We start from the raw sequence: 12,498 nt of genomic DNA, 5'->3' as shown, positions 1-12,498 counted from the left end.
AATTCCAACAAAAACCTTGCATGCACAGCTGATTTTATTTTTCACTGGGTATTTTTGCTTTCAAAGCAAAGCAGAAGCTCTGTGGAAGGGCCTGGCTGAGCCCCTGGACCCCCAGATGCCAGGGCCAGCAGGGCCTGCAGGGTCTGTACCTGCTGGAGCACGTTGCGCTCCCGTAGTGCCATGAGCCGCCTGTGGAGCTCCACCAGCTCATCCGTGTAGGCCTGAAACACAAACAGGGACACATGGAGCTGCCAAAGGGACCTCCCCAGTGAGGATCACAAGAATTTGAGGTCCTTTCAGACATTCTCAAGTTTTCCCTACTTTTTTACTGCCTCCTCCTCCCTCTCAAGTACTGGGGCACCGAGGTCATCCCTTAAATACAAGTGCTCTGAAGGCCTTTTAGTTTTGATTTAATGACAGCCACACCTGTAACCAGCTCCAAGAACTGGGCAGAGCCTTTAAGGATCTCAGTGAGGTGAAGTTCACCTTGGTGACCCCTCACTGTGAGCTCCTCATCAGTGGGTTCTCCTAATTAACTCTAAATTACCTGAAAACATCATGTGCATCAGGGACCAAAACCCAGCAATCTACTGAGCAATGATCTGCATCTATGTAAGGCAAAATTCTTGGAGTGCACTGTATTCCCAGGTGGTTTTATCTAAACCACAACAGGAAATGAAGGATTGCTCACAGGCCCAACATGTTGATTGTTCTTAGGTAAGAGTGGTTTGGTTTTTTTCTTAATTTTAGGTTTTTTTAGGCAACGGGTCTGTATCAACAAAATTGATTCACAGAATCAGTGAATCACAGAATGGACACTGCTCTGCCCTCCCTGGAGGCAAGGAAGGAGGGAATTTCATTGAAAAAACAAAGGTTCCAACTAAACCTGCAAAGCAGAGCATCAAATAATCTTTAATTTAGAAGATGAAAGCCAGATAAAACTGCCTTTTAATGAAGTGGCCCAGCACTGCAGCAGTGACCAGGCCATTGGTTCAGACAGAGGGCAAACAAACACAACAATTTCAGCATTTTGCCTATGAACACCCCCTGGGGCTCCAGCTATTTAATGTACACAATTTGTGCAGTGTCACTCTCCAAAACCTGTCCTTTCAACATCTGGTTTTTGTTAAACTCAAGCTTTTACCCTGCTGAGACAGAACAATGAACAGGCTGGGCTGATTCAGGTGGTTTTGTGCACAGTGAGGCCCAACCATCCTGTGAAGCTCAGCTCCTTAATCAGAGAATCCTGGGGTGGCTTGGGTGGGAAGGGACCTCAAAGCCCATCCAGTGCCACCCCTGCCATGGCAAGGACACCTCCCACTGTCCCAGGCTGCTCCAAGCCCTGTCCAGCCTGGTCAGGAACATTTCCAGGGATTCAGGGCCTGCCCACCCTGCCAGGGAACAATTTCTGCCCCATATCCCATCTAAATTTCATTTTTTCAGTGGAAGCCATTCCCTGTGTCCTGTCCCTCCAGGCCCTCGTGGAAGATCCCTCTCCACAGGACACACCTTGTCATACGTTCCCTTCTTCAGGATCTTCTCTGGCTTGTTACAAGACTCTGGGCTTTTCCTTCCAGATGCCTGAGGGCAAAAGAAACCAACAACAGGACCAAAATGAGCTCAGGAAACATGGGGGTGTCACAGCAGAGAGCTGGAAAGGGAGGAATCACCTGTCAGCTGAGGACAGCAACAGGGAAAATGGGGTGCAAGGAAGAATTCCCAAGGCAGGGAGCAGGGGATGGGGGGGAGCAGGGGAGCAGGGGAGGAGGAGAGGAGGGGAGCAGGGGAGGTGGGGAGCAGGGGAGCAGGGGAGGAGGGGAGCAGGGGACGTGGGGAGCAGGGGAAGTGGGGAGCAGGAGAGCAGGGGAGGTGAGCAGGGGTTTCACACCTTGTTGTTTGCTGGGGGCAGCTTCTGCCCAGGAGGTGGCTCCCGGCTGGGCGGGCACGAGTCGGCGCTGTTGTCACTGTCACTGTCACTGAGGCTCAGTCTGAAAAGCCAGCAAGCAGCACAGAATGAGCAGCAGCAGCAGCAGCAAACTCAGCAGCAGCTGCCAGCTGAGCCACACGGAGCTGAGTGAAATTCTCTTCTGTAGCACAGACTGCTGCAGTGGCTGCTGGCAATCCCCAGTGAGCCATTCTTCCCCAGGGAGCTTCAGGTGCCACGTTAGAGCAGCAGTTCAACTCTGCCATTCAAAAGGCCCCTAGAACAGCTAAGCACCACCTCATTTCACAAACAGCAGCTGTTCAGGAATTCCTCCCAGTGTCACAAAGCACCTGCATGAGAGGCTCACTGATACTTCTACAGGCACAAAAAGGATTTTGTGTTGCTGCTGGTGTAACCTCTGAGATTTCCTATTTATTCTCATTCTCTTTTGGCCCTACAGATATGACAGGTATTCTGCCTGTGGTGAACTACACTGGTTATCCCCTAAAGGTCTACAAAAATACCCTTCAAATTCCCTCTGTTATTGTTTCCTTGATGATGACAAGTGCAATAATGGATATTTCTTTGTTTTGGTAACCACCACCAGAATTTCCAATGTGCAGCTGCTCTCTGGGCCAAGCATTTGGGTTCAAATATTCACTGAGACTCCAGGTTTGGGCAGTAACAGCATTTCCTGAGGGAAGAAGGTGAAGTTCAACTCTTTCCAGGGTGTGGAGCAGGAAAGAGCTGTCACTGAGTGCAGAGAGTGGAGCAGCCAACACAGGGAGGGCAGAGAGTGACTCCTGAGCCCTGTCAGCCCCAGAGCAGCACACTCTGCCTGGCCCCACAGATGCCCAAGCTCTGCAGATCAAAGGTGTCACACTCCAGCAGCTCTGCAGAGATCTGAGGGTCACAGTTAGTGACTGCTTGAGGGGGCTCAGTCACTGACACCTGCCAGCTCTGCTCAGCACCTCCCAGTGCCTTCTCCTCTTTGTGCTCTGGAGCCAACCCTGCTGCCACCACTGTCACAGACATCTTTGATGGAAAATCCTTTCCTTAGGGCTTTTTCTCCTGAGAAGCTGAGAGGCCTCAGGAACACAATGTAACCAATGATTATCTGCTGCTGTGGAATGCAACAGGTGCACCTGGGATTGGTCTCGTGTTGGTTGTTTGCAATTAATAGAAAATCACAGCCCAGCTGGCTCAGACAGAGAGCAGAGCCACAAACCTTTGTTATCATTCCTTCCTATTCTATTCTCAGCTGGCCTTCTGATGAAATCCTTTCTTCTATTCTTTTAGTATAGCTTTAATGTAATATATATCATAAAATAATAAATCAGCCTTCTGAAACATGGAGTCAGATCCTCATCTCTGCCCTCATCCTCAGAGCCCTGTGAACACCATCACCCACCACCTCTGTGCTGATGACCCCACACATCTGCCCTTTGATTCCTCCCTGCAAATGGAGAGCAGCCTGAAATGCAGAGGGTAAAAAGCAACCCAGCAGCCCCTGCTGTGGATTTGTTACCACCTGGAATCCCGGCTGACAGGGTTTGCTTTGACTGCTGCCTCCTCTCCCGAGGAGCTGTCGTCATCATCCGACTCCTCGGACTGCAGATCCTCCACCATGGAGCGCAGGGGGCCTGGGCACAAGGACAGGAATTCAGCACCAGGGCAGAGCCAGTGCAGATCCACCCAGCCAAACCCAGCCCAGCCCAACCCACCACAGCCAAACCCAGCCCAGCCAAACCCAGCCCAGATCCACCCAGCCAAACCCAGCCCAGCCCAACCCACCACAGCCCCAGCTCAGCCAAACCCAGCCCAGATCCACCCAGCCAAACCCATCACAGCCCCAGCCCAGCCCAACCCAGCCCAGATCCACCCAGCCAAACCCAGCCCAGCCCAACCCATCACAGCCAAACCCAGCCCAGATCCACCACAGCCAAACCCAGCCCAGCCAAACCCAGCCCAGCCCAACCCACCACAGCCAAACCCAGCCCAGATATACCCAGCCAAACCCAGCCCAGCCCCAGCCCAGCCAAACCCAGCCCAGCCAAACCCAGCCCAGATCCACCCAGCCAAACCCAGCCCAGCCAAACCCACCACAGCCCCAGCACAGCCAAACCCAGCCCAGATCCACCCAGCCAAACCCAGCCCAGCCCCACTCAGCCAAACCCAGCCCAGCCAAACCCAGCCCAGCCCCACCACAGCCAAACCCACCACAGCCCCACTCAGCCAAACCCAGCCCAGCCAAACCCAGCCCCACCCTGAGCCCTGTGACATGGGACTGGCAAAGGACACCCTGTGCAGGCAGCTGAAGCAGAGCTGACAAACTTTACAGCTCCCTCCCCTCCCAAAGGAGAACAAAAGGACATTTTTCATGCCTGTGGGGTTGATTTAAATGTCACTGGAGACAGGAGCAGCACAGTATTTGCTGCACTTGGAACATTTACTGTGTTGCCAGTTTCCCTCCCTGGGTTATCAGTGGAGGGATCTGAGGAAGGAGCTGTTACACACTGGCAAAGTGATGAATGGCACATTTATAATTTTTAATAAAACATAGATGAGATTGGAGGAGAACTGTTCTGGTGATTCTACAGATCAGGCAGCAGCAAGACATTTATAAACTGAGGCAGAAGCCAAAGCCAAAAGGGAAAGAATCAAATCCAGAGGGATTCCCTACTCATAAATTAGCTGCCAAAAGAAGAAAAATACTTGTCCATGATGTTACAACATTATTGCCTTTTCTTGCTGAAGCATCACAACTCCAACACATGGCTGCATGCAAGAAACTGTATTATTATAGTGCTGGAAAAGCACATTGAATTCTCCTGAGCATTTTAAGGTTACACAAGGAAGGTTTTAACAAACTGTTCTTGCAACACACCTTGACTGTGGTTCTGAGATGGCTCGAAATCAGAGTCAGAGCTGGAGTCGGAGCTGGAGCTGGAGTTGGAAGGGCTGGACTGGACAGACTTAACCCCCCATAAAAGGGAAACAAAAGAAAAAAAAATCTTAATCTTTCCAATCCAGAAAGCCAGAGCACAAAGCGATGTGAGGCAGGAGCATCTGAGCACTGTGCAGCATCCCCCATCACTGAGTACAGTTCTTGGGGTTACAGAAAAAACCAAATGTGAGGTGAATAAAAATAACATTTAGGGAAGTCTGGCAGGATATGGCTCAGCACTCCTGGGAGCAACATCAAACCCCTCCACACCCCGAGGTTCAAACCCCCCAAATGATGATATGGAGCACCTGAAAAACATTTAAATTAAAGCCCTTACTTTGGAGTGTGACAGATGAGCAGCACAGAACCTACAACTACCCAAACCCTCTTAAAAATTGGATTTATTGTACCCACCAAGGTTCCCTTGAACCTCAGACTGATCACTGACCATGGAGCACAGAGTTAAGGAGTGGATTTAGGTTGGAAAAGACTTTAAAGATTATTTAATTCAAACCACTGTCCCAGGCTGCTCCCAGCCCTGCCCAGCCTGGCCTTGGGCACTGCCAGGGATGCAGGGGCAGCCCCAGCTGCTCTGGGCACCCTGTGCCAGGGCCTGCCCACCCTGCCAGGGAACAATTCCTGATTGCCAAGATCCCATCCAGCCCTGCCCTCTGGCACTGGGAGCCATTGCCTGGCTCCTGTCCCTCCATCCCTTATAAACAGGGATATAAAAATAAATAAAACAACAAAAAAAAAACCCTGCATCTTTCCTGCAGGCTCCTTCAGGCACTGGAAGGACACAATGAGGTCACTCCAACACTTCTCCAATGAACAATCCCAGTTCTCTACCCTTTTCCTCACAGGCATGGAGATGTCTATCTCAACTAGATCAATGACTCCAAAATTAATTCTAAATTATTATTATATCCTAAACCCAGCTGTTTACACCAGCCTGAGTGATCCACTGGCTCTGTTTAACTGTGAAAACAGAGACCAACTCAACCCTTGTGACCCAACTTGTGTGCCAGCACTTGGCAGAAACAACAGGAGGATCCTGTGCAGTAGGAGTGAGTGAAGAGTTAATGAACTACTGGTTCAGCAGCCAGGAAGGAATTTTAGGTAAAATTGGGAAATTTTAATCACAAATCCGATACTGGCAGCAATCACTGCAATACCCTTGGGAACCGCCAGAGGGCAGAAGAGGCCACAGCAACTCCCTCTGCCCCCAAGCAGCTCCTAAATCCCCTAAAATGGGGTTTTTTGCTACTCACACGGGTTCTAGTTTAAAGATTCTCAAAGTACTGTAATATCTTGTCTTTTTAAAAGTAATTCCCTGGAAATCAGCATTTCAGTTTCGCTCTTTTGTTCCTAGGAATCCACTTACTACTCCTGATGCTGAAGAATCACACATAGCCACTGATAAATCATTTGACACAGGAAGGGTTAATACTATAAAAATCTTGAGACAGGCACAAAGAGGCACAATCCCTGCCCTGGGACTGCTGGCCACACTGTCAACCAAATATTGGCAAGATTTTCATTATCTCACTGTAAGAAGGGGGGGAAATGGGTCAAAAATGGTATTAGAACCCTTGGGAAGGGTTCAGGAGCAAAGAAGAATCATTTAACAGTTCCAATATCAGGTCTACTGGCACACTGCACCAGCCCTGGCTGTTTAGGGAGATTCCAGCATGGAAGTGGAGAACAGAGAGAACAGGGTGTGCAGAGGAGCCCTGGCAGTGCCCAGGCCAGGCTGGACAGGGCTGGGAGCAGCCTGGGACAGTGGGAGGTGTCCCTGCCATGGCAGGGGTGGCACTGAATTATAGTTAAGGTCCCTTCCAACCCAACCCATGGTGGGATTTTATCAGTATTTTCAAGCTAATTGAGCACAGCTCTTGCATCTGATCCAGAGCTCCAATCCTACATCCCTCATTCCTGGTAATCTGCAGGTCCTCCCTTAAAATTCCTTAAAAATCCCTTAAAATTAACTTAACAGGAGCTAAGCAGCAGCTGTTGGAGATAACCAATCTCTCCTTTTGCCATTAAGGCCATCAGCTCTTTGAGAGGAGGATGCAGATGGACACACTCAGTGACTGTCACTGGGATGTGACCAAAGCAAAAAGCAACACTGCCTCCCACCCCTGCCTCCCCCTTTTGTCAGCACTGAGGCAGCCAAGCATGAGGCCAGTTCAGGGAACTGCACTTGGTGGGGGAAGGAAAAAAAAAAAAAGAAGTTAAAAAACCCCAAAAGAATAAAGGCCAAGGAGCTGAAAGAGCAGGAGAAGCTCTGCAGTGTCCCCCTCTGAGCAGGGCTGCTCCTCTGCAGAGATGGCAGCTGGGAGGCAGCGTGGAGCTGCAGCCCGGAGCTGTTGCACAATGCCCTGGCTGCAGCAGCAGAGCCGACTGAGGAGTTTCCAGCCCAAACCCTGCTCCACCCCCAGCTGCTCCCTCACTTGAGCGATGTGGCTCCCACCGGCCGCACGGGGCAGCGCCAGCAGAAACCCTGGGGCAGGAGCCAGGAGCCAGCGCTGGGGACAGGGACAGCCCCCAGGGTGCAGAGGATCAGAGCCTGGGGCTGCTGCCAGCGCACTCTGCAGCTGTGCCTGGGGCTCGGGTTCCACAGGAGCCTCTGCCACCACTCCCTGTCTGTCACACACACTGTCCCCAGCAGCCAGCAGGGGCTGGGCCAGCGAGGACACTGGGGCAGGACAATGGGGCAGGGGACAATGGGGCTGGACAATGGGGCAGGGGACAACGGGGCAGGGGACAACGGGGCAGGGCCACACTGGGGCAGGGCCACACTGGGGCAGGGGACACAATGGGGCAGGACAGTGGGGCAGGACAAGGGGGCAGGAAACAATGGGGCAGGAAACAATGGGGCAGGGCACACACTGGGGCAGGGCCACATTGGGGCAGGGCCACACTGGGGCAGGGCACACACTGGGGAAGGGCACACACTGGGGCAGGGCCACAATGGGGAAGGGCACACACTGGGGCAGGGCACACAATGGGGAAGGGCACACAATGGGGCAGGGCACACAATGGGGCATGGCCACACTGGGGCAGGGCACACACTGGGGAAGGGCACACACTGGGGCAGGGCACACAATGGGGAAGGGCACACAATGGGGAAGGGCACAACGGGGCTGGGCACACACTGGAGCAGGGCCACACCGGGGCAGGGGACACACCGGGGCAGGGGACACACTGGGGCAGGGCACACAATGGGGAAGGGCACACAATGGGGCAGGGCACAACGGGGCTGGGCACACACTGGGGCAGGGCACACACTGGGGCAGGGCACACTGGGGCAGGTGCTCAGCCCCACTGTCACAGGCTGTGGTTCCAGGACAGCCTGGCAGCACCACCAGCTCACACTGCTGGGACCAGAGGGGATGGGGACACCTCAGGGACAATGAAGGACACTCGGGGATCTGCACAGTCACAGGTGTGCAGGCAGGGGTGTACATCTGGAATTGCAATGTGGGCTTGCTGAGCACTGCTGCACTTTGGTAAAAGGCTGAAAGGACAGAGGAACCGCCTCTTCTTAATGCTCCATGTGGAAATGTATCCATCTGGGAAGTCAGAAAATCCCAGAATGGTTGGGGTGGGGAAGGACCCCAAAGCCCATCCAGTGCCAGCCCTGCCATGGCAGGGACACCTCCCACTGTGCCAGGCTGCTCCCAGCCCCGTCCAGCCTGGCCTGGGGCACTGCCAGGGATGGGACTTCTCTGCAGAGTGGAATTAACACTGCCCAATAAACTCCTCTACTGGGAGTCCTGCAGGAAAAACCCTTCCAGATAAACACAGCAATATTTGTATCACAGTGCTGATGAAATCATAATACAAACTGTCCCTAGAAAATTCATCTTAATAAAATAAACCTTTCTTAAAGTGGTCAGGAGGAACCAGTTCCAGAATTCCCATGACATTATCCTGTGAACCCTATTACAAGATATATGGCTCCTTTTTAACAAATATACAAGTGAGAAGTAGCAAGAGTTTGGATTTGTCTGTTCCTTCTTGCATTTTTTTGCCTTCTTTTGGAAAACATTTTTTAGAAAACAGAGGATGAGGAATGTTCTCAGTTGTAAAAAGGAAAAAATATTTAGACAGCTTTTAAAAATAGTAGTACAAGAACACAATTTGTTTTATGTTTCACAACACAACTTATTTAGATTTAGTGGCATGTGGTTGTATTTTGAGCTTCAGCCAATGGCACATTTCTTACAGGCCACGGCAGGAAGAGGGGCTTTATTTACATTTTAATACCAGGTTTTTTTCATTACCAAAACTGAGATGGTTTCCTTCTTTTCTGGAGTAAGATCCCATTCTAAAACACTGCCATCATGAGCAGGCAGAAAGTGTCCCTGTATCTCTTGTGGCTCTGTAGATGTCACTGCAAGGGATCAATGAGGGACCATAACCTTAAACTCTGACTTTCAGCTGACTGCCTGCAGATAAATCTCAGTAAATCTGTATCTGAAACAGGAGCTAAACCACACAGGAGGAACAACATTTCATATTGACTGGAGTTTCAAAGAAGAATTTTATTTGAGAGGCAACCCAGCCTAAGCATTTACCAATCTGCTGCTCTATCTTCTCTGAGAGATTATTTTTAACATTTTTTCCAGGCAGGGATTTAACACCATCCTTCCACACTCTGGTAAAGAATAAATCCCAACTCACCTCTGACTTGAAAGAAGTTTCATCCTCTGAGTTTGACTCTTCCATTTCCACAGGCTTTTTGATCTCCTTGGCCTCGCTCTCAGATTTTACCTTTTCCACTTTGGCATTCATCTTCTCCTTGGTTTGTTTCTTCTCTGGATATGAGGAAGACGAGGTTCTGGGAGATGTCCCCAGGATATTCTTTACCCCTTTGGAGCTACTCTTTTTTTGTTTTTTGGCACTAGGCTTTGGTGACTCCACATTGGAGGGCCTCTTGCTGGAAGACTTTAACTCCGGCTGTGGCCCCCCCTTGGGAGAGGTGTTCTCCAGTTTGGTCTCCTTCACGGCCAGTTTTGGTTCCTTGAAAGCAGCTTTTGGAGGTGCCTTCTCCTCCTTAGGCAGTTTGTTCTCAGTTGGTTTTCTGGAGGAGTCCTTCAAAGGCTTGTTCTGTTCTCTCTCAAGGTCTTTGGAGGAGTTTTTGCTCTCAGAGTCTTTCCTTGGCCTCTCCCTGTGCTCCTTGGTTACTTTATGTGGCTTGGATGCTTTGCTACTTTCCTTGTTTGCATCCTAAAATTCAGCAACAGAAACATGCAAGCTGGGTATGAAACTGCAGCTCTGCACAGAATGATAAAACACATCCCCATAAATCACATGGCAATGTTTGTTCTGTGCAGAAATCCACCCCCACATGCCCAGGTAAACATCCCCATTTCCCTCAAGCTGCTGCACACAAACTGGCAGTGAGCACTTCAACATTTAGGAAAGGATGAAACATGTTCTGCTTCTTTCCAGGCTCTGTCAAAGGTCTAGAAACATCTCCAGATGTTTAATTCAGGTTTAACCTGAATGCAAACACAGATGCAGCTCTCAGGGCACCCTGGAGGAACGGAAGCAGGAGAATGTTGTCTCTTTAGCAACTGGCAATTTTCACCAGAGCTCATCTCAGAGCCCTTTATTTCTCTGCTGTATTTTCCAGGGTTTAATTCCTGACCAAAATTAAATCAGCCACTAACAGGTAAGTCATCTTCATTCTGTTTCATAACATCAGAAGGCAGAACTGAAGTGCCAGAGTGTTCAGGGCCCTGAAGAACGTGGCTATCAGAATTGAATTACACTGGGAAATGAATTGTTGTTAATACCTGTGACTGTTCAGGCTGATACAGTGCATGTAATCTGCTCCAAAACACATTGCTTGGGGATTGTTTCCCCCATGCAGGACTATACAAAAATAGCTTCAGTACATAAGGGAAAAAAAGAAAAAACTTGAGGTTCTTTGGAAGTCTCAGGCCCTGGCTACTGCTGGACACAAACACCCAGTGAAGCGTGTTTGATGTTCTCTCCAGCACTGCCCTGAGGACAGGGAAGGGCTGACTCTCCACTCAGCCTTCCTGCCAAGGGGTGCAGGGCATGGCAGGCAGTGAGAGAGCCCCAGAACCCACCCTCAGCATCAGGGACACAAGCAGAACCAGCAGAGAGGATTTCATCTGCCTTTAAGGACGATCCGATTCACCAAAAATTCCCAGTCTGGCACATTTAATTTTCTTTTCAAAACTTCCCTGGAGAGAAGTCTATCAGATCATGAAAAAGCCTCCTAGAGGCTTGGGAAGTTCCAGACCATTAACTACTGAACTGCAGAGTACAAGGAGGTTCAGAATTAGCAGCAGCCAGGAACAGCTGCTGAACAAGCTCTCAGCAGCCTGGCCTGAAAGACTCCCTCACCTCAGGCTGACCCAAACATGTGCTGCACTGACCTTTGACCCATGGGAGGGTTTGGTCTTCTTGGGATCAGAGAAGGCAGAGAGAGGTATTGTAGGCAGCATTGGATAATCAGGACTTGGCCTTGAAACAGTCTCTGCTCCTTCTGGCATCACCATTACCTGGGAATAAAGAGGAGGGAAATTATGTCTGCACAAAGTCTCACGGACTATTAACTATTAACACATGATTATGTTAAGCCACTTGCTCAATTAACACACCATTCTTCATCTTTGCAATGTTTTTTTCCTCGCCTGCTTAAAGGCCATAAAAAGATATTGTCTATGGAATGCTCAGTTTCAAGGCAACTCCTCAACTACAGAATATTAAACCCACAAAAGTGAAAGGCAGCAATGCAATATCGAGTGTCTTTCCCAAAGGGAATGCCAATATTCTGAGCACAGGCAGGCAATAAAGCTCTGGACAAGAACTGTGTGTTCTGCTGCAAATGCTCTTCCCCTGAAAAAGGCTAGGGAGATAAATCTGGAAGGAATGAGCAAGATTTCCTTGGTTTTAGGAAAAGCTCAATTCACTGTTTCAGGGGAAAAAGGAAAAAAAAAAAAAAATCCAGGGCTTGGGTCTCTCCCTTCACAAAATCTTAACACCAAGCACTGAGCTCCATGGAACAATTCCTTTCTTACCTTCCCTATATTGTCAGGATAATTCTGTGCAAAATTGCCACCAGAGAAAAGGCATCAAAAGTGATTAACAGCTGAAACACCTCAGTACACAAGGACTAAAATACCATACTGTGAATATCCTAGAGAGCAGATGATGTTCCAGCCATCCTAGGGCTGAAGTGAGCACCTTCCTCTCTCTGCCCAGTACAGGAAAGCACAGGCACACAGTGAACAGGAATTGTGGAGTGATCAGGGTTGGAAAGGGCCTTAAAACTCATCTTATTCCACCCCCCTGCCATGGGCAGGGACAGCTCCCACTACCCCAGCTTGCTCCAAGCCCTGTCCAACCTGGCCTTGACATCCTCTGGCTCATTAAAAACTTCTTGCACTTTGTGGTTTGCACTGATTTGCCCAGATCCTGCAGTTATTTGAGGGTCATCCTTTAGTCTAGCACTACTCATTACCTTCCCTGGGTTCAGCTCCTGCAGCAACCCATACTCTACTGGGCCTTTTAGAGAATATCTACTTCCCTCCCCACCCCAACCTGTTTTCACTCTATATTGTCCAATTTTTCATTAATTTTT

At 49.8% G+C, this 12,498-nt stretch overlaps 1 protein-coding gene across 1 annotated transcript in view; it reads right to left on the bottom strand.

The window, feature by feature from the left end:
- The window catches only part of MLLT1 (MLLT1 super elongation complex subunit), a 33,690-nt gene that overhangs the window by 4,451 nt on the left and 16,741 nt on the right, over positions 1-12,498 (bottom strand). Inside the window, exons 5-11 of the mRNA XM_036399342.2 lie at positions 11,291-11,416; positions 9,561-10,106; positions 4,812-4,899; positions 3,456-3,567; positions 1,889-1,988; positions 1,510-1,581; positions 150-221 (exon numbers count right to left, since the gene is read on the bottom strand). Coding sequence (XP_036255235.1) covers positions 150-221; positions 1,510-1,581; positions 1,889-1,988; positions 3,456-3,567; positions 4,812-4,899; positions 9,561-10,106; positions 11,291-11,416 — 1,116 coding nt within the window. The remainder of the gene's footprint in view (positions 1-149; positions 222-1,509; positions 1,582-1,888; positions 1,989-3,455; positions 3,568-4,811; positions 4,900-9,560; positions 10,107-11,290; positions 11,417-12,498) is intronic.

This window comes from Molothrus ater, chromosome 26, assembly GCF_012460135.2.
Source record: "Molothrus ater isolate BHLD 08-10-18 breed brown headed cowbird chromosome 26, BPBGC_Mater_1.1, whole genome shotgun sequence".
NCBI classification, from domain to species: domain Eukaryota; kingdom Metazoa; phylum Chordata; class Aves; order Passeriformes; family Icteridae; genus Molothrus; species Molothrus ater.
This window is presented reverse-complemented; position numbering and strand designations above follow the sequence as displayed.